At 43.4% G+C, this 22,722-nt stretch overlaps 1 protein-coding gene across 4 annotated transcripts in view; it reads left to right on the top strand.

The window, feature by feature from the left end:
• SACM1L (SAC1 like phosphatidylinositide phosphatase) overlaps window positions 1–16,294 on the top strand; it is a 411,244-nt gene extending 394,950 nt beyond the window's left edge. For 2 of the 4 annotated variants that reach the window (XR_015309871.1, XR_015309872.1), the window contains exons 19-20: window positions 9,744–11,629; window positions 11,677–16,294. Coding sequence is in view for 2 of the 4 variants with exons in the window: in XM_086964916.1 (XP_086821042.1) it covers window positions 9,744–9,880 (137 nt within the window). In the remaining 2 variants the exon portion in view is untranslated. Of the gene's footprint in view, window positions 1–9,743 lie in introns of all 4 variants that reach the window. The other 2 variants (XM_086964916.1, XM_086964917.1) reach the window with 1 other exon arrangement.
• The last annotated feature ends 6,428 nt before the right edge of the window (window positions 16,295–22,722 follow it).

Here is a 22,722-nt window from a genome sequence, read left to right on the forward strand (position 1 = left end):
AGCCCAGAGACAAAAATGTAAAAGTTTGCATTGAAGAGTAAAAATAAATTCTTACTACTTCAAAAGTGTCCTGTTGAAGTATTCAACAGTTTTGAATTATTTGAAGGCCGAAACCTAGACAGGGTTGCATTTCATGATTTGTCCATTGTTGGTTACTGAAGTTTGAAATGGAGGGCCTAAAAACATATCCAAAATTTCAGAGATGGAGTATAGACAGTGAACATGAGTTCTCCTAATAGGTTTTGAAAAAATGGTGAGGAATTCTCCCACTGACAATTTTTTTATTTTCATTTTAAAGAAGCCAAATTGTGCTTTTACAGCACATGTTTTTCAAATGAGTTGGCAAAAACAATGTTGGCTTTGTTTGCATCTCAAACAAGCTTGTACTTTGATATAGCTTGTTTGCACTTTTTAAAATATATGTAGAATCTTTATTTACTTCTGCCTTCCACTTACATTTGTTTTTTCACACTCCAATTTACACAAGCTGATTTTCAGTTATATATTGACTGGGAAGGATCATGGTTGACAAAGAAAGTTACACATCTCAATCTTCTTCTTTAGATGCTACAACTACTGCTTGGTTTTCAGAGAAGTTACTGGTGCATATAGTAGACCTATCCGGAAAGTCATCACATTTGGGTTTGTGACAACAAACTTAGGATGGTGCACCTGCGTTATGATAAGTTGTTCCTTGGACCTACTAGCTCACAGTGCCGCCCGTCGTACCCCCTAAACTGAGACTGGGAGTGAACAGTTCTGGAGACTATTGTACATGACAACCCTGTTCCCTCCTGTACCATGGTGACAGACGTAGAACTTTTTGCTCAGTCACTTGTGCTCTCTTTGGCTTAGATAAATATACAAAGAATACACGTAGGGCCATTTTTCATTATTTATTGAACCATAGTTATTTTGTTTAGAAAATTAATGCTTCAATGGCAGAAGCTGAAAAAAGTAATGAGTGGCAAAATAGTGAATAAAACAAAGAGTTCCACTGGCATTGTTGAGACAACGAATATATGCATACATATACAGTATTATAAGAAATCTAATGTACTCCTATGATGCAAACCCTGATCTACGTTTCTAGGGTGTGAATGTATTGTCTGCCAAGAAACCCCCTTCTGGATGATCTAACCCCTTTACCTGATGGGAAAGAGAGTAGGACCCCGTCTTGGTCACAAACTGGACACCTCTCACAGAGATGTCAGACAGCTGCTAGGCAAAAGCTTCAGCATGCACCCTCAAAAGTCAGCAGAAGCGTCTCCTCTGATTGTATTTGGAAACAAAATGATATATATATATAAAAGGGCGTCCTTCCCTTTGGCGAGATTGTGATCAGGTTGTCATTGTTTGTGTTGCACAGATAGCTGTGTCACCATATGGACGTAATAACAAACACATTTGTATCACGCACGTGAGGCTCTTGCACATAATGCCAAGGCTGTGTGATCCTGACACCGCAACAGCAAGGTCGGTGTTCGTTAGAAACTAACCCAGGTGCCACAAATTCAAATGTGTCAAGTCTATGTGGGAAAAGGAAGGCAACTTTAGGAAAGAACCTTGTACATGTAAATTGACACTATTTACTACCAAGCGGTACAAAAGGGGGTGGTGATGGACGGAGCATCTGAACCAATCAAACAATCACACCCAGTCAACAGGCCTGGGTTTAATCCATCACCGTTCTTTAGCCCACTCTGCCACCCCAGTTCAGACATGGCCATATGCAAATCAGTCTGACCCTGTGCCTCATGGGAACAGTCCTGCCCGAACTGCCAAGCCATGCCTTCCCTGGACCGGAAACAAGCTTCCTAGGACCAGTTTCTTGCATATAGCCGTCTTCAGCCAGGCTTGCTTGAATCCTGTGGCAAAGTGAGCAAGGGACTCGCGTCTGAGCATACTCTGCCAACTTATGGCAAACAAAGCGGTACAATAGGGGGTGGTGTTGGACGGAGCATCTGAACCAATCAAACACTCACACCCAGTCAACAGATCTGGGTTTAATCCATCACCGTTCTTTAGCCCACTCTGCCACCCCAGTTCAGACATGGCTATATAGCTCTTCAGAGCTGCATGTTAAATGCCAGAGCTCGGATGAGGAGGATGTTCAGCAGGATGTAGTTCAACCACAAATTACACCTATGGTCTGTCTCCCAGCATCCTTGGTTACAGATCTGCGATGCCTCATCCAAGATTACAAACAGAGATTCCCAGAATCTCCAGCTACTTCAGCTACCACGGCAGCGCCATCACCAAGACCACGACCACCGCCCTTATTTATCTAGCAGGAAAGGGTGAATTTGCCAAATCCTCAATCTTCGGATGAAGATGAAGAGGAGGAGGAACAAGAAGAAGGTGAAGTGCAGGACGATCCATCTGTCCATGAGGACTGGGACGATTACGTTAAACCTTCCCCAGCATCTCCAGTGCCCGCCACCTCGGTGGTTTCCATAATGTGGTGGAAAGGGCCGCTAAGCGCTTTCAAATTGCAATGGATTCCCAGGAGCAGGACTGCTTCCTGTACGATTTCAAAGAACCTCTTGAGAAATCGACGAGGTTGATTCCGATTATTGACTATCTTTGGACACAGGGGGTTCAGGTTATGCAGAATCCCGCCTCGGTTTCACCAGTGGTCCCTCGTTTGGACAAAAAATACAAAGCTCCAAATACGGCGCCGGCCTGCCTGACAGGTCATCCTAAACCTGATTCGGTGGTGATGCAGGCAGCGCAGAAGAATTCCAGAAATCCCTCATCTCCCTTATCGGCGCCACCGTATAAGGAGGGAAGGAAATTGGAAAACATCGGAAAACGGTTTTCCACAATGTCGACTATGACTGTGAAAGCGGCAAATGCCCTTGCGCTACTGGGGCGCTATAATAGACAACTTTGGGCTGATATAGCCCCATACCTGTCTGAATTGCCGGATGCCTCTAAAGAGGAAGTTAAAGCAATACTTCTGGAAGGTCAAACATCAGCTTTAGAAGTTATAGACTGAGCAGCGGTTTTAAGGAGGCAGGGATGGTTGAAAGCGACCTCATTCCGACCTGAGGTGCAATCAAAGGTTCTGGATATGCCATATGAAGGCCAACTACTATTTGGCTCCAAGATTGATGAGGCTCTACAAAATATTAAAAAAGACACTGACACTGCAAGAGCACTGGGCACGCTCCAGTTTAAGAATCGGTCCGTTCGAGGAAACAGTGGAAGAAGTCAATCTTTCTACAGGGTAGGGTACCAAAACGGGTCATCTTACTCTTCCAATCAGAGTAGACCACAGTACCAGCAGCGCCAACAACAACTGGGCCATCAATCCTCTTATGGAAAGTCATCCTTTCAGGGCAGAGGACAAAAAAGAAATAACGGAAGAAGACAATGACTTGTTTCTCCAGCCAGTCCAGACCTCATCTCACTTATTAAAAATTGGAGGAAAACTTACCCACTTTATAAACAATTGGAGGACAATTACTACGGACCGTTGGGTCCTTCAATTAATACAATTTGGCCATTCCATGGAATTTATGAACACTCCTCCGCAAACTCCACCTCGCCCAATGCATCACAAGAACTTACGGCTGCTTCTGCGAGAAATCTCTGTCCTGCTACAGAAAGGAGCAATAGAGAAGCTACCACCATCACAGAGGGGAAAGGGATTTTATTCCCGATTCTTTCTGATCCAGAAGAAAGAAAAGAAATGGAGGTCAATCCTAGACCTCAGGGCATTGAACAAATTCTTGAAGAAGCAGTCGTTTCGCATGGTCACGATACAAGAAATCTTGCATCTTCTGGAGGAGTGGGATTTCATGGCGTCACTGGATTTACAGCACGCGTATTTTCATATACCAATTCACAAAAATCACAAAAAGTACCTGAGATTTGCAGTAGCAGGCAGACATTTCCAGTTCCGTGTCCTGCCCTTTGGACTCAAGTCTGCGCCCTGCATCTTCCCAAAATGTCTTTCCCCAGTGGCGGCATACCACAGGCAGCACGGCCACCAAGTCTTCCCATATCTGAATGACTGGCTAATCAAGGCACCATCCTTCAAAGACTCTTCCAGATTTTCCAACGCCTGTCTGAATCTCTTCAATCATCTGGGTCTTACGCTCAACAAAGAGAAGTCGACCCTGCAGCCTTCTCAAGCCATCACCTTTCTGGGCGCAGCCCTGGATACATGTTCTGCAAGAGCGTTCCCATCGCAGGAGAGAAAACGCAAACTCCTATCACTAGCCTCTGGAGTGGCCTCAAAGAAAGTGTTGACGGTCCGCCTCTTCAAGTCCCTTTTGGGGATGATGTCATTGTGCATCCTATTGATACCTCATTGCCGTCTAAGGATGCGTCCTCTGCAAGAGGCACTTTCCAAAGAGTGGGTACAATGCATGGGGTCATCGACGACCGCATAAAAGTGACATTTCAAATGGTCAAGGCTTTACTCTGGTGGATGTCGTCAAAGAACCTGTCTCAAGGATTGACATTCCTGCTTCCCGCAGCTCCTCGTGTCATCACGACGGACGCCTCCTTGGAAGGTTGGGGGGGCCTTTCTGCAGGAACTGCAGATAAGCGGAAAATGGTCAGTTGCAGAGGAAAAACTCCACATCAATCTGCTCGAACTGAGAGCCGTCTTCCTGGCCCTGCAGTCCTTCCTGCCAAGGATCAAAAACTCCTTAGTGCTCGGCAGGACAGACAACACTTGACAATGCACTATCTCAACAAACAGGGAGGGGCCTTGCTCGCTGACACTCTCTCGAGAGTCGCAAAAAATCTGGAACTGGCTGATAGTGAACAACGAAGCCCTACGGGCGGAATATGTCACAGGCACAGACAATGTACTCGCCGACTCGTTGAGCAGACAGAAAACATCATTGCACAAGTGGGAGCTAGATCAGAAGATTATCAACCAGATCTTCTCCAGATGGGGCACGCCACAGATCAATCTATTTGCGACAAGGATGAACGCCAGATGCCCACACTTTGCAAGTTGGCATCCCCAGTCAGGATCTCTAGGGAATGCATTTTCCATCTCATGGCGCAACGTCTTTGCGTACGCCTTTCCGCCATTCCCGATGCTTCCCAGATTCCTAAGGAAGATGAAGGTGGAGCCTTGTACTCTGATTCTGATAGCCCCAATGAACGATAGACAAGTTCAACATCCGGATCTGAAATCTCCGGTTAGCCGCCTGGCTCCTGAGTTCCGAGAGTTCCAGAATTTGAACATTCCACAAGACTGTAGAGACATTCTTGCCAGAGCACGGGCGGATAGCACTACCAAAACGTATTCCCTGAAATGGAAGCGATTTTGTGCTTGGCGTGCGGATCAAGGGATTCGCCCTTTCTCCTCCTCACCAGAGCAAGTCTTACCTTACCTGTTACATCTGGCGCAGTCTGGCCCTGCTCACTCCTCCATTAAAGTACACTTGGCGGCAATATCTCATAATAAGAGAACTTCAACTGGTCCATCCCTCTGGTCAAGCAGGTTGATCAAACAATTTCTTAAGGGATTATACAGGTCTTTCCCACCAGTAAGGATGTTGCCACCTACCTGGCATCTGAATGTGGTTCTTAATCAGCTCATGAAAAATCCATTCAAGCAAGTGCACAGAGCTGACCTAAAGTATGTCTCTTGGAAAACAGCGCTCCTCCTTGCGCTCACCACTGCAAGGAGGGTGAGTGAGCTGCAGGCGTTTTCAATCCACGATCCTTTTCTACAGTTTAAGAACGACCGAGTAATCCTGAGAACCAATCCGAGTTTTATTCCGAAGGTTCTGTCGGATTTCCACCTAAATGAGCCGGTGGTTCTATGTTCCTTCTTTCCAAATCCAAGCACAGTAGCTGAAAGATCATTACATTCTTTGGATCTCAAACGATGCTTGAAGTTTTACATCGACCAGACAAAAGCATTCAGAAAGTTTAACCAGCTGTTCGTAGCTTACAGCAGACCTAGGAGGGGTCTACCACTTACCAAGCAGAGCATCTCCCAATGGATTTCTGCGGCCATTGCTTTCGGTCATGACCAAGCTGGACAGCCACTACGTTCTAAAGTGAGAGCTCACTCCACAAGAACTATGTCTACTTCTATGGCACTCTTTGCAGGGGTGCCAGTCATTGACATTTGCAGAGCGGCAACATGGAAGTCGCTGCATACCTTCACTAGACATTACTGTCTAGATACAGAGCTGATGAAAGATTTAGCAGTGGGACAAGCAGTGTTACGCCATCTATTTCACTAAGGTGAGCCTTCCTCCGTCCCTCCCTCCATCCTTCTCTGGTATGCACATTTCTTTACTGATGCTTCTTATTGATGTCTATTGGCTGATAGGTATTATCTAATGACCTGTATATACTGTACCATCAGAAATGTGCACTCTGCATTGCTTGCTACTCTGCTTCAGGCATGTGAATCTATGAAAGACACCCTTAATACTGGATAAGAAATGCGTTACTTACCTGTAACTGCAGTTATCCAGTATTGGTGTCTTTCATAGATTCACATGGAAGGACTCACCTAATTCTCTCAGTAACACGCCTACTTAGCTTAGTGCGTACGAAAATCTGAGGGACTGAGGCTCCTGACAGGAAGGTTCTAGAGGGAGGTGACAGCTGATTGGCTCTTCTCTAGAGTTCGGTCCTTTTTAACAAAAGTACAGGGATATGTTACTAAGGTGAGGACTTTAGGCCTACTATTCTCTATATGTCTATAGGACATTACTTATTTATGTACCGGGGACTCCCATCCCGACGACGGGGAATGATTCAGGCATGTGAATCTATGAAAGACACCAATACTGGATAACTGCAGTTACAGGTAAGTAACGCATTTCTTCTAAGGTCAGCTTTTATGTGGGGCATGACCACCAAAAGCAGTACTTTATTTTATGTTATTGCATTTGTAGAGTGCGAAGAATTCCCTAAGGTGTTCTGGCCCTGAGGGGGAAGGTGAGGGGATGGACTGGGGGGGCGGCGGGAAGATCAGCAGAAACAAACTTGGTAAACAAAGGCAAATAATTTAGCTACACAGATGGGTTTTGAGCTTCTAGGTATCTGGTGCTATTAAGAGAGAGAGCGAGAGGAAGGTAATTTCAAAGCTTGATGGCAAAGTAGGAATAAGAGCTCCCCCCCCCCTTACCAGGCTAGGATTTGTTAATGAGGGTAAAATCAATCACATGGTGCCAGAAGAGCATAAGAGGTCGGACATTAGGGAATAAACTTGTGTTTTTTACTGTTTTCAGTACCACACAAAGGGCATTGAACATAGTGCCCTTCTTAATGGGCACCCGGTGAAATTTCTTGGGGTGAGCTTACATTACTACTGAAGCTAGAAGGCCTAAAATTAATCAGGCAGCAGATTTTAAGACAGAATAAAGTAATCAGGAAGCCCTTAGTAAATTGATTTACCTAAATCGTCCTGAGAGATGAATATGGCCTTAAAGATCGAATTAATGCACCCAGTGAAGAAACAAAATGATAATTCTAAGTAGTTTTAGGATTATGCAGCAAGATTTGATGATCTAACTGATGTGTTGGGTAAAGGTGTGTTAATTATCTAAGATCCTTGGCAGAGGTGACTTGGGCCGGAAAGAGCTTCACTGGCCACCAACCAGGGGTATTATGTAAAAAAAATCGAATTTCTATTTTGTTCCCAATTTTAGGAGCAAATATTCGGTATACGCTGTTAAAATTGTCAGGTATAGAAATAGGAATGTAGAATTATCAGGGTAGGTTAGTGTTCTGAATCCAAAGGACGTATAAGCTTGGCCAAAGGAGAGATATAAACATTAAACAAAAAAGGGTGGGGCTTAGGGAGAAGTCAGTAGGTTTCTGAAAAAAATGTATGATTCAAAACAGGGTAATCTGATGAGTTAAATTCTCTTGAAAATATATTTTAAAAAAATCCATTTGGGGGCCAAATTACAGATACCTATATCACTTATTTGATTTAACAGATTGAAGTGGGAGATAGTATCAAATGCTGTTAAAAGATCTAATAGTATGAGTGTGGCAACGTGTCTCACAAAATGCTAAGGGAATGACTTCTTTTGCCAAGGGCACCCTTCTTGTCATAGCCACAGCACTCGGCAATATCTCCATAATTTGACAAGTAAGCAGTGTATGACAATGCCACCATTAAGTCCGGCATGGACATCGCACAGAGTTATATTCTGAAGGGGGCCGTTTTTGCATGGAACAAGTACAGATTAATTACCTTTTTGAGGGGTGACACTCTGCTGGCCATCTGCTGCTCATGCTGAAATGTAGGTACTTTTTGGGGGGATTTGACGTGGTCTGTGCTGGCTGCATCATAGCTCTTTTATGTTTTTGTTATTTTTTTTAAACTAATCCCTCAGCCAATCCTAGTGTTCTGCGCTTATTTCCCAGGTATGCATTGGCTATGCAGTCCACATGTGCATATGCAGAGCGTGTGATCACTGTTTTAGCTGTCCTGCTCTTAGCAAAGCAGTTTCTATGTGCTTGTAGTTTGCTGCTGGACACCCTTTTTTTTATTTAGCTTATCCCTACCCTCTCCCTCCCTGTTCAGTCAGTCAGTCAAACCACTTTATTCGATTAATTAAAATCATAAAAGTATGCTATACAAATTGAAATCATTAAAAGTATTATATACAGTTTAACATTCAGTTAAAATGGTACTTTAAATAGACTCATTCATTGTTAAAGTTCGCTAATCAGTGTACATGACCTATGTTATACAATTTACCATATCCTATTCAGCTCCCTGTCTCAATCTCCTACTCCTGACAGACGCAACAAGGAAGCTAGCAACACTACACATGATATAAGGAGTTTCCAACAGTTGTAAATACAATAATGCAGGTTTACATTGGACAAAATTCATCGTATTCAATACAGGAAAAATAAACCTTTTTCTTGATTCATGGAAGAAGGGGCAGAATAACATAAAATGCATAGTATCTTGGGGGGAGAAATCATCGCATTTACACGGGGTCACGTCTTCAGGCCTCTTCCAACCTTGTAAATCTCATAGCACCTGGTGTATTTGATTAAAACGAAATTTCGTCAGAAGCCATCTATGGAATTAGTTAGTAACAACTAACAAATATGATTGCATTTTTAATGACGAAATTACCAGAAAGTGGGTCCTGACTGATGATTTGCAAAGCTCCAGATTTTCCCGCTCTGCCTCGCTTTGCATAATAAAGTTCTTCTTAACCCACTCTAGGTCTACTTTACATAGAGATTCAGGGTGGTGGTCCCTCCCTGTTTCTTTTTATCCTGTCCCTCGTTCTTCTCCGCCTCCTTCCAGCCCCATCTCTTAAATCTCGACCTTAAAAAGTGCTATAAAGCGGCCAGTTCTAGCCGCTTCATAGCGCTTTTTAAACTCATCCAGTTTCCACCCCGAATGCCAAAGGCAATAGCTCGCCCATAGGAGAGACCTATTGGTTTTTCCCAATGCTTGTTTTTTTTCCATGCGCAGTGCAATTCAGCGACTGCTCATCCTCAGGTTAGCTAATGACTGCAGATGAATGGCGACTTGAAAGTGGTCCTACCATGCCTTAATTGGATAGCTGCCACAGGGCCTTGCCTAATGGGTGCTCTGTGATTGTCACAGCAGCTACAGTAGTGAACTTCTTGAAATGTAAGGGAAATCTTCATAAATACATGTACGTTTATAGGGAGCATGTAGTGTAAGTGTTGTTTCCCTGTTCTGACCTGTATATACATTTAGATGAGCAAAGTGCACCATGTGAGTTTATTTCATTTCATTGCAGGCGATACGTGGACGGAGACATTGGCCTATGTGCTCTTCTGGGGAACAGCAAGCTTTGGAACAGGTGCCATTATCCTGTACAATGGCAAGGATTTCGTCGATGCCCCGAAACTGGTTCAAAAAGAAAAGATGGACTGAATCTGTGTGTGTGGAAAGCGGCTCAGCAACTGGGATTCCTCAAGCCAGAATTGGAGTCTCTACTGACTTGCTTTCCACACCAGCTTGTGGTCTCTTAGCCCTTTCTTTGGGAACATGGTCTTATTCTTTCCATGGTGGTGGCGTACAACTGAGAATCTGGATTTTTTTCCAGCTTTAAGCACAGTAATTTTGGGAATATCGCATCAGCTGTGGAGGTTCCCATTCTTATTGGGGGCATTCAGAACTTGGAGGTCTACCTGAACACATTGCAGACTGCCGACTCTCCCTGCACTTAAAAAATAAAAACTGCGTTCCTTCTGCCTTTCACTTATTCTATGGTTTTATGTCACAAATCTGAATAAAGTCCGATGTTATATTTATAAATGGACGGGGAAAACTCAGAAGAGGGTTTGTTTACATCTACTGATGATGTCTTTTCTGAACCGTGCCTCCCGCTACGGTAGCGGATGCTGAATATTGGCTTGATGACAGAGATGTGAAGAAATCCAGTCACACCCTACTGGTAATGATGATACATGATTGTGGGTTGTGCCATATTACTTCACTGCCACCCATCTTTCCTGCCAGTGTTATTTCATAGCCCACGTGTTAACTTGCACTTGACCATTAGCTAACTAGTTTTCATTCTTTATCTCAGCATAAACAGTACCCTCCCCTTATACACACTCCACCCCTCCACTGTATGATGTACATTTCATGGTTGCTAAGGCAATGGCGCTCTTGTGTTTTGCTTTTATACTCAGTCTTATATATATGTTGACCGTGCTTGTGAAGGACCATGAATTCCACTTTTTGGCACCCTATTCAATTTAGCAAAAGGATTTTTTTTTCTTCTCTATCCCAGAGTAAAGTAACTCACTCAAAAACACTTCCTAATGCTTTGTATTGCCTAATGGTTTGTATTGAAATATGTGGAGTGGCTGATTTTCCAAATATAGAATTGAAAGGTGTATTACAAAAACCGCTTCCTTATCTCACCAGAGTGTTTGGTCCCGGTTAGTTTACTTAACTTTCTTCTGCTGATGCCTTAGATTCCAAAATTGGGAGAGCTTAGAAATAGACCTAATGTTGATATTAAGAACCATATACAAAAACAAACTAGACAATGATGCATCATTTTTCTCATTGAACTGTTGGTGACTCTCCTCTCATGGTACGTTAACCTTGCTTCAAAAATATATCCCAGTCTAAAATGTGGTTTTCACATGAGTAAGGGATTGATATGATACAAGGTCAGCTTTCTGACATGATCTGCAAATTTACAACTCCAGTTTTTTCTCATAGGCGTGCAGTGCAGTTTTCCACACATTATCCTCACTTATATTTGGGAAATCCAATCTGGGCACCGAGTTGTTGCACGTTAATCTTTGTTTGGTCTGCCTTGTATTGATGATGTATCCTTCAGCATGAATGTGGGTGTCGTTAGTGTGGAGAGCTGGAGCATCATATGCATCTGCCTTAAGGAAATCCTAGCAGTGTTATAAATCTGTTTTACACAGCCTGTGGAGCGTCCGTTCACCTGCTCTCCATGAACCTATTCCAGATGGAACCAAACGCAATTACAAGCATTGTGTTTTAAATGGGTCTCAAAAAGCATCTCCGACACAACTCTCCCTTATTAGAACTAAATGTTCCTGGGCCTCTTTGGAGCCCCTCTCCATTCTTTACAGCCGAAAAAAATAACAAAGCATCGAAGTTGATCACAACTAAGCCAAATGTAGCATTTCCGTTTCAAGAAGCAACCTGTGGGTAGTAGTCGACACAATTATGTGCAGAAGCCACAACAATATACATGCATGGAATTTTAGTTGCCTGTTTTTCTTTGTACCCATTATCCTTTGTTTTATGTCCCATGGATTTTAGTGTTTTAGGGGACGTGGATTTTAACGTTACAGATTTGCAGAATTCTGACGGAGGTGGAGGATTTCTTGAGCTTTGTGTTTTTCCTGAAAGATGGCTCCATTTTGTACGACGGAGGACCCCCCCCCCCCCCTCCCACCCCCCACCCCCATTTTACTTATCTTCAGGGCATAGTTGAGAAAAAAGAAATGGTAACCAATCCGTTTGTTGTCATGGATTCTTTGTATTGTGTTCCATGAGGCGAGAAATGGTGAATGGTAAAATTAGGTTTAGTGTGTGTGTGCAAAGGATCTCCTGCATTATTCCTTAAAATGATCATTGAGGGGCTCCCTGTTTTTTTGTTTTTTTTTATTTTTACAATCTCATGAGTACCCTACCTCACTTTTCAACATTATTAAGCAGGTTATGACATCACTGATGGGACCCCTGCAGATAAAACCCAGCACAGTCTTCTGCAGGTTTAAGTGTATGAGGAGCCTTCATCCTAGTGAAAAATGGGACGAGAAATGAATGTGTGGTCAAATAGTAATTGTCTATTCCCTGCAAAAGAAATCTTATAAAGTTGGTAATGGAGTCGTGCAAACCAAAACACCTATCGTGCAAAGTACCAGGAAGAGTCCTGCCCCTTGACATTTTATAGGTGCTCAGGTTAATGATTTCAAAAGGAACCACTGCAGGACGCTCTTGAGACAGGTGAATGCTTCACAGATCCATATTTTAGCAATGCAAACAGGCACTCTAGATTTGAAATAAGATGGATCCCCAGTTGTGGGCTTCAGAATGTGCATTCTTCTGCATGAATAGTTCCATTCTTTCGGGGAGTTTGTGAAGGATAAGCGTATTTACAATAAACTGCAAACCTAATTTGTGCTAAGTGCTTTGTATCCCTCTGACATGTTAATTAGGAGGGTACTGATTACACTGGTGAGCTCGGGTAAAGTAATTGAGGGTTCTTTTCCAAAGCCAGTTTAGCAACAGCCATCTGAAACTCTACATTTTACACGACTTCGAACTGCAGGCTTCAGTGACGGCCATTTAGCTCACCATTGATTAATGGCAGTTCTTCTCTCCCCAGATTCAAAATACGATTTTTTTTAATCTTTAACCACACCAGGACCTGCTATTCTAAGGTTCACTTTTTATTGTTTAATTTATATCCCATCTTGTCTTCCTCCTCTTTGGTCTGACTTTCAAATAAGTGTTGTAAAGCGCCATGCACATATTTACACTACTGCATCTGTCGGGATTTTATTGCACCTATTGGAGGCAGTCGTTTGCCTGCAAACTTCAATCATTACTGCTGTAAAGAAAAATGAAACCTATCACAAACAATGCACGTGCATGCTACATTCCTTTTGTCTGCTCCCATAATTTGCCCAAGAGCTTGACATATATTTGAAACATTGAAATCTTGTTAAATATGACAGCTAAAACTACATTGCACGTCCATTTTAACAGGCCATAACCAGATTCAAGCAAGACCATTGTCCAAATCTCAGCCTTTCTAGAAGAGGATAAAGCTAATGCCTGTCTCACGGACCCAAAACCTCAAATTAGGCTCCTTTTGACAACTCCTGACCTTCCATCTCCTCGAAAATGTATTTCTTTGCAAATAAAACCCATTTTCCATGTGCTATCTTAATCTTTGGTGTGGAAGTTATCACTACATAGCAAAATGCAACTGAAACCTCATTATGGTTTCCCCAAAAATTTATTTACATGTGATGTTTGTTTGATTTCTTTATTTTGCCTAATGGGACACTTTTAAAGGTACAGTCCGATATTTCTATGTCTGATTTCTTTTTTTTTTTTTTTATGTCTTCGATTTTATCTTCAATGAATGTTGAGACCTGGTTATGCGATATTCTTTAAATTCCTTGCAGTGGTATGATGGTATGAAACATGTTTTGGATGTCTTAAAATGTGTTTTATTCTTCAGCAGCATACATTTTTACTACAATTACTCAACAGTTTTGTATAATTTAGCAAGCTATTTTAAAATTCGCAGATCACCAAATGTGTTTAATTTATAACTGAGGAGGGGCTTGTTCTCTCCTATTTAGCTGAAAGCCTGAACTAGGTTGTCTTGCAAATGTTGTGATGCGGAAAAAGAAATCCTGACTTTTTGCAATGCAGTTTGAGTGTTATAAGAAAAATGCACCTAGATTAATGCCACAATAGAGTTTTGTGCATCTTTTTTGCTGCTTAAGACCTGACTTTCTACAGGCCAAAATAAAAATGTAGTTCTATGAATATCATATTGCCTGCTTTCACTGAATTTACAATACCCCTCTCGCTGCCTGGTCAGATCAAAGAGGTTGTTGTGACTAGCATATTATTCACTAGGTGGTTGCGAACTGCACTTTTGTTTTTGTTTGTTTTGCTGCATGTACTACACATTTTGCTGTTATTTGTTCATGTTGTAGAATAAATTGGTTACCTTCTGTAGGATTTGGAGAATACCAGCCTGTTCATGTTCTGGATTAAGATGTCAGGATCATCTATTTACAGTATTGGCGACCTGTTGAAAGTTGGATTCTGTGGCTGATGTCGTTCACATACCCTTTTGGTTTTTAACATGTAGCTTAATAGCAGTGTGTCACTGATTAGACCATTCCGCAAATTCTATAGTTTTGAAAGTAACCACCCTGTGCTCTTTTTTACAATATGCCAAACACTAAGCCTTAGGAATAACACAGAGAAAAGATCGACACCTTCCACGTCGCTTTATGCCGAAGTACATTTTTAAGAGCATGAGCTTTCTTTTCATGCATGGTATTTCTATTTCTGGTGTAGAAATGCCATGCCACACATCTTTTGTTCATTCCTTATAACACTGTGTGCTTGCCTTGAGATAGTGCTTACAGGATGTGTAAAAGCATATATCAAGGACCAATGTAAACCATTTATGTTATATGTTGTATTTGCTACAACGCTTACAAACTTTGCGTCTTCTGTGCATTGTTAAATAGTTCATGTAAGTAAATTTGTATATTACTTCTAATTGAAAATAATATGTTTAACTTGCAGAAAATGAGTAGAGTATTGTAGTTAGCACAGTGCTATCTACAAGGCAGTGTTTGATGCTTAGTTGCCTAGTTGGACATGAGCTCTGACCAGAAACTTGTACAGTTCAATTTGTTCCAAAAACCTACTTGTATATTTTAAGTGGAGAGATTTCTAAACACCTCCGTTTACTGTGTTTATCTAAAGTATCTTTAAATTACTAAGAACGATTACACAAATATCCACCTGCTGTGAATAATTGTAAAGCTCTGTAAAGTAATGTCTTCACTCAAGTCAAAAGCCAGGCTAAGCTTCTGTTGATGTTCTCAGTGTTATGTTGTAAATAGAGTGGAGATCAGTAAGTAAAAAAGGATGAAAAGTACCACCAAGTTAGTTTTTAATGTAAACTGTTTAGATAAATTTGCTCCAAAATCTGGATTGTTCTCTCACGGTTTCGTTTCCATCAGGTTTTTAAAAAATTCACGTTTGTGAAGATATGGTTATCAGATCAAAGGTGATCCTATTCTCTGGAACTGGTGCTTTGCTATGGTAGCAAAGTGTGGGCTTCTTGTGTTTTTGCCCATCCTGTGCAAAAGAGCAAATGTTTCGAACAGCAGTGTCAACTAGCCATGCTTTTTTAGTCAGCAATTTTGTGTCCCCCCTCCCCTACTGTTTGTTATAATCATAGGATGATAATCTTTTTGCAGTTGTGATCAACTTATGCTGGCATGGCTGAAAGAACGTGAAATTAAGTAGTCCAGGTTTAATTGAAAAACAGAGGAATCATTCTTTAACGCTCTTAAATTGTAGCAAACACAAATCATCAATGGCTGTTTTTTCTTGTTTTCATTTTTTGAAAAATGTTTCCCTTTTCACTTGGAAGCATGTTATTCAAACATGGGTAGAGCTATTGCTCTCTATAGTAAGTGAGACATGCTAGATCAGACACTGCCTTTTTGCCACAAAGGAGGTTTTCAAATCTTAGAGAAAACTGTAGCATTAATCATCCCGGAAGTTGTGTGGCTATTGCTTATTGCAACCTGCTCCTAACACACAATTGAAAATACTGTTGTAGAATAGGCAATTAAATGTAGTGTCTTGATTTCACATCTGTTTGATAGTTGCTTTTTACATGGCACATTACAATGTAACTCTTGTAGAAGAACTAGCAGACCTGACTTCATAAAGGACTATTTCTTGGGGGTTATTAACGGTAATCTTACACTTTCTTCTTCTAATGTAAATGGTTGTTATGTCTGGGTTGGACAAAAGCTTGATGCTAGAACAAATATGTTTTAAAACGCCTAACCAAATCGGTCTGTGTATCTCAATGAGAATGCAGCAGAGCACTTGTAGCAAGACCTGCGATTAAGACAAAACCTCAAATACTTCTGTAGGTTCTGTTATGGGTAGGTAATTGATGCGTCAAATGTAGGTTCTGTTTTGAGCGGGTAATTGATACGTGCAATGATTTAAACAAATATCATTCTATACTATGAATCACAATAAAATGTTTGCCTCTTTTCTGATTACTAGCATTCCTATGTTTTTTCCACATTAATTGTATAAAACTTTACAGGCAAAGTAGCTTCTTGTAGTTTTCATATTTCATGTGATAGCTTGACTCTATTATAACTTTTTTCGTTCATCCTTGCCTTGTGTGAAGGTCTGGAATTTTAAAATGAAGCCTTTTTCTTTGGTCCTCTTATAATATTTGCTCTGTTGATGTGAAGAGCATCCATATTTCCACTAGGTTTTTTTTGATTTTTGAATTGTGGACAATGGGCATTTTGACCACTAGTTATCAGAGATGTGACAATCTGTTTTGCACTCAATGTGCCCGTCCCTACATTTGGAAACTTTTTTTCTCATTTAGATTTATACGTTGTCCTTCTTGTAGGTCACCTGAATGTGCACACAATTGATACAGGCTGCCTAAACCCAAATTCCGAATGGGAGCATGTACAGAATGTTTTCAGTATGTCCTGTAGGAGCAAACCCTACTTTATGATGGAAGCTTGTCACTGCGAAGTCCTCATCTTGTGAATATTACCAAGGAGTCTGTCTGGATCTGTAAAATTCGAAGCGGTTCTCATGCATGCCGGTGTTTGGTGTCATGTGGTTCTGCTCCAATGTCGTTCCACTCCAAAAGTGAGGACCAGAGCTGCATATGAAGCACCACTCATACACACTGACGTCAGTTACTTTCTTTTCTCACCATCGGACCCAAATGCAGACTTAATCCTCGTTTTTTTTTTACCCTTTTTTCTGACAACAGTTTGCTAGGGAAAATGTAATTCCCTAAAATAACAGGTGTAGGAGGGTAGGATCTTATAGTTACCCCCACTTTTTGCTGATGTTACACCTTTTTCGACTTAGACTGGCTGGGATCCTGCCATCCAGGACCCCAGCCTAGCTGTTTTCTCCTCTAAATTTATTGCAGGTACTTTAGGTAAACTCCAGATTGGATTCTGGGGTATCCTTATAAGTCTCTAGTATATGGTATACTATGTACCCAGGGCATAGGTACCCCAGAGGCCTCCCAGGGGCTGCAGCATGTATTGTGCCACCCCTGAGAGACCACTCAAACTGACACCACAGGTCTGCTACTGCAGCCTGTGTAATGTGGTGCATGCATCCCTTACTTAGATATAGGTTCACTATATCTACCTTATATAACTGCACATATAAACCTATCAGTCACCCCTATGGCAGGCCTTATCAATCCTGAAGGCTGGGTGCTGGATTTTATGTGAGAGGGTGCCCATGCATGAGCAGAGCCCCTCTGCAGCCTTCGGAACCTTTTCTCCGGGGTTGTTCTGTGATGCAGCCAACCATATACTTTTAAGTGCATTATAACCTCGCGGTAAATGCTAACTTTAAAACGGCTTTTTAGAAACACATCGTGTTTGGTGTCAAACACCTTGGAATCCTACCCCCTGGCCAGCAACCGGCGGGGGAGGTATGACTCCACCCTCCTAAAGGAACATATGCGACACACTGGTAGCTTTCTCGACCTTGGCATCACAAAATGGATGCTGACAGACACGAGTCTGCCCTCCTGCTGCTGAGCCAAGCTCAAGCAGGGGAAGGCTTGACAATAGGCTTCCTGTCGCAAGGAGGTGTAACCACCTCCCAGACAGGCTTTAGTGTATTGGGGCTGGGTGGGTGCACTCAGAGTGCTTTGATGTCTGCAATGGGGGTACATTTAGTGTCCCTGTGCATAGTCCAGCTCAAACCGGTTGCAGGAGCCATTTGCTCTTGCACGAAACTGGACAAAGGACATTGGTGTAGCTACCTCTCTGTCCTGACCCTCCCATAGGTGAGTCCCCAGAGTTTGTCCCACCCCTTCCTTGGGTATAAAGTAGGAACCCCTGACTACAGGACTTTAGATATTACCTGGAATAAACTCTGCTACAGAAACCAAGTACTTCAACGATCTGCACGATGCTGGACGACTGAAGAAACTGCCTTGGAGTAAAGGAGTTACTTCCCTCCTAAGCAGGCACCTAAACAAATCTGACCGGTTTGCATCTTCGAAGCTCCTGAGGACTCCGAAGATTTCTGCAACACAGGAGGTGGACTCACGAGGTCTCTGAGGTTGATCTGCTCTCTCAGCAATTCTATGGCCCGTATCCCTCGTGGGGACGGTGCAACTCATACCCCTGTGCACCGTGTACGTTTGCAGCAGCATATGGTTTTTGGCAACCCCTGAGGCTGTGCTTTGGGCTCCTTGTAGTCCTGACGCCGAGCAGTGTTTCCACCGAAGATTTCCGGCCTACAGTCCACGAGTGTACCATGGGCTGGTATTTCATGATTCATCTCAAAGGTCTCTTCGCGATTCCTGGTCCGTTGGCCTGTGGGTCCCTATGAAGGTAACTTTAACTTCCCGCGGGCTCTCCTGGTTGCTCCAGGTGTGCCCTGACTCTCCACTGACCCCCAAACTACCCCCCCTCACCAGCACTCGACAGCCTTCGTGGGACAGCTCACCTCTGGACTATGGTTGTCGTCGACGTCTCCTGTTCCCCGTGGCTGCAGAGTCGAGCATCGCTTCAACTCACCTGAAGCACCCGACATCGGTGGGCATTAGTCTACCGAGCCCTTGGTCACCCTGAAGTGACTCACTCTGTCCCCTCTGCTTTCATGTTCTCCTCACCTCGAATCCAGGCTTGAATTCCACCAGACACTTATCCTCTTCATGGCAGCAGCACTTTCCAGCATTACGCCATTGAAAACGACGAAGATTCCGAACATTACATGACCCCTATGCACCCGGCTTCCCTGGGTTAGGTAGCAAGAGTACTCTGGTGCTCACAAGGTTGCTGGCCTTAGAACCTTCTAGGTTTGAAAGGGTTTGCTTAAAGTCCTCTCCGAAGTGTCCTTAATATTTAACATTCCAACCGCGACTTTCCCATAGAGTTGTATGGAGCTCGCGCCTTTGTTCTCACACTGCACCCTTCCTTCATAGGTCCCCTGTGTCACTACTTTGGGTGACGAGTATACCACAGCACACGTAAACGGATAGTTTCAGATGTTCTTCCCATATAAGACAATAAATCAATCTGTTGGTTTTGTTTCTCTTCTTTTACTTGATCTTCAAGCTTTCAGTAAGTGAACAGTTCCCAAGCCAACACTTGTTTCGTCGCCTCAGTAAAGTTGTACATGCGACTTGTTCACTGCTGAACGGATTCACTGTGTTGTAGTTTCTAATGTGGCGATAATTCCAGGCCACATTTATTCTGTGGCATGGGGTGAAATCCAAATAAGGTCTGCTGGGCAAATTTCAGAATTGGTTCGGTTACTCTGTTATCTAAGTTCCCGACTCTGAAAACTTAGAGCCGCCGATCCGCGTACTAGTGCCCCACGCCGGACTCCTCGATTGCGACTTTCCCATAGTTGTACGGAGCTCGTGCCTGTGTTCTCACACTGCACCGGTCCTCCGTGGGTCCCCTGTGTCACTACTTTGGGTGGTTCCTTGGGGTCCCAGCGATTCTACGTGCTCTTGGCACTGTGTCTAGTCAAGTTGTGGTTGTTATACACTTTCTTAGTATATGGTTTGGTCTCCCCCTGGAGCCCACTGTGTATTGTGCTGTTTATTGTCGTTCTAGTGATTTAATATTGTGTGCTTTGTTCTCTAATCTCATAAAGAGGTTAGGAGGGAGTGTTTAGTAATAAATACATATATTTGATATATTCCTTGTGTGGTTCTTCTTTCATTTGGTCATTCAGGAGGTTCTGATCTGGTAAAACAAGCTGCTTTACATTCCTTCTGGACTTCACCTGAAGGCTGCTCTCCATAGCTCCCACTAGGATAGCTTTCAATAAGGATTGTCTTTAACCTAATCATCAATAAGGGTTGTTTGGACTGGTACAAGGTGCCCACTACAATTAGTGGACAGCATATAACAGGCCAACTTCTCACAACCGGGTTAAAGCTGTGTAGGGACTCCGCAAACAGATATCTCTGACAGACCCTCACAAGTTATGTTTATGGTGACCACCCTTGGCGCTGTCTGTTTCCCTTAAACCCACTTTGGGTTTCAAACTGGTGCAGATTTTGGTTCCAGCGCCACTCACTACACCAGTCCCCTTAGCACCGACGCCACTGACGCTGGAGGAGGATTTACAACCCATTGTGCTTTCCAACTCTAAGCAAAATACACCACAACCTCGACCAGTTCTGGAGCTCAGACTGTGAAAACTGTCTGTAGTTTTTAGACTTTGCCCTTACCATATGGTAGGGCCCAAACTTTGCACAATCTTTTCAGCACTAATTCAGACCATGAGTTCAATTATTTTGGCCCCCCAATATGATGAGGAAAACTGATATGAATATCTCCAAGGCGCCAGTGGCCTGGATATTCCCCCAGACATTAGCATTGTTTTGGCTGCTGGCTTGGCCACTGAGGAGAGTGCCTCCGTTGTCTTCGTTATGCGATGAGTGGCAGTAATACTGGACCTACAACTTTCCACTAATGAGGTGAAGACCAGTAGTATCACATAGATGTTCCAGCTTGGTCGAGTACCTACAGAAACTTTATTACCACTTAATGAATCTCATATGGATGCCCTCCAGGACCGCCAGTTAATAAGCAGGTTGCTCGGCACCATCCCCCAGCACTAGGCGGCCCCGCTTTTCGTACACAATAATGTAGGCCAGTTCCGAATGCTTTCCCCACCACTCCACCTGATTGTGATTGCTAAAATAATTAAAACTTTAGCCAAACTTATTTTTTCTTCCACAAGCTTAGCTATGCATTCAGTGAATGCCAGCTGCCTTCTAGCACAGTACTCTCATGCTTTGTGGGACATAGTATGTCAACTATTGCCTGCAGTTATGGATGACCTTGGGCGTCTCTGATCCAGGATAGCCGCAAAGAAGCTATGTACACAATGTAATCTGGTGTGGTTCGACACGATCAACTGCTCAGGTTGAGTGATGGGTATGTGTGGCAGTCCAACACCACACTTGGATGAGGTCTACGGACTTCTTGGGAGATTTCTAGGCATCTTTGATGGACATGTTGTTTGATGGCTGCCACCTTTTTGGGAATAAGGCAGATATGGACCTGGAACAGCTTAAGGAAAGCAGGGCCAAAGCATGTTCTGTGCGTCTTTCTGCCCCTACCAGACAATATTCCCTCTTCGTGGCTATGGCAGAGGGTTTCCGTTTCGCCAACATCCCGTACCTCCAATGGTTTTCAGCTGTTTCATGGCCGAGGCCCTCACACACAAACACAATGCCGAGGACAGCTGAGACAACATGCAGTTCATTCCCCCATTCCCCCTACTCCCCAGCTTCTACAGCTACAAAAACACTTACAAGTCTTCTTATTGGCACACAACCACCATGTCACAGGCAGAATTCTGAATTTTCTCCAAGGATGGCAAGCCATACTTTCAGCTATGTGAGTACGGTTTCGTGCCTTTCTCATGGAGAAGTGTGTCCCAGACATTCTGGCTATGATCCTGATGTTTCAGCCTCTGTCCTGGATCTCAGTGTGGATGACTTTAAGGCTGCTGGTGTCCAGATGGAATATGCAGGCTCTGCTGTGGGTCCTGAAGTATGTTGATTTGTATACAGATTTCAAAGGAGACTGCAAATTACCTACAGTCGTGGTTGCTAGTCTGCAGTTGGATCAGCGGCAGACCCCTCTCCCATCCACTACTGACCGTGGTTGCAGATGCATTGCTTCTGGGTTGGGGTGGCCATCTGGGAGAGGTGGAGATCAGAGACCTCTGGTCATTGTCTGAGTCCTGGTCCAACATCAAGCTTCTGAAGCGGAGGGTCAGCCGCATGGCATTGAAAGACTTCCATCCATCAAGGAATGGCTGGTGCAGGTGCTTAATGATAACAACCCTGCCATGTGGTACTGCAACAAGTAGGGTGGGGTGGGATCGTGGGCCGTATGCCTGGAGACCTTGCGCATCTGGAAATGGCTGCGCTGCCAAGGAAGGTATTTTCTTAGTGGTGAACCACCTGGCAGGATCATTGATTGCCAGAGTGAATAAGCTCAGCTCTTTGCACCTAGCAGATCACGAATGCCAGTTACTCCCGGAGATGACGCACACTCTCTTTCACAAATGGGGAAAACCGTGGTTTGATCTATTTGCCACCGCTGATACTGCTCAATGTCACTACTACTGCGAGTTTTCAGGGTGTTCCACCCCGAGTGGAACTTGGGACGCCTGTACGCCTTCCCGCTGATACCACTACTACCCAGAGTTCTCAAGGAGATCAGGACCGACCAAGCCCAAGTTATCCTAGTGGCTCTGAATTGGGCACGGAGAATATTGTACCCTGAACTCCTGGGCTCGATCACTTCCTCTGATCAGGCTCCTCTCCAGGAAGACCTGCTGTTGCAGCAACAGCACAGTGTTTTGTACCCGGACCTTCACAATCTCCACCTTCATGCTTGGAGATTGAGAGGTGACAACTGAACACCTTCAACCTT

The sequence above is a fragment of the Lissotriton vulgaris genome, chromosome 4_1 (assembly GCF_964263255.1).
Source record: "Lissotriton vulgaris chromosome 4_1, aLisVul1.2, whole genome shotgun sequence".
Classification (NCBI taxonomy): domain Eukaryota; kingdom Metazoa; phylum Chordata; class Amphibia; order Caudata; family Salamandridae; genus Lissotriton; species Lissotriton vulgaris.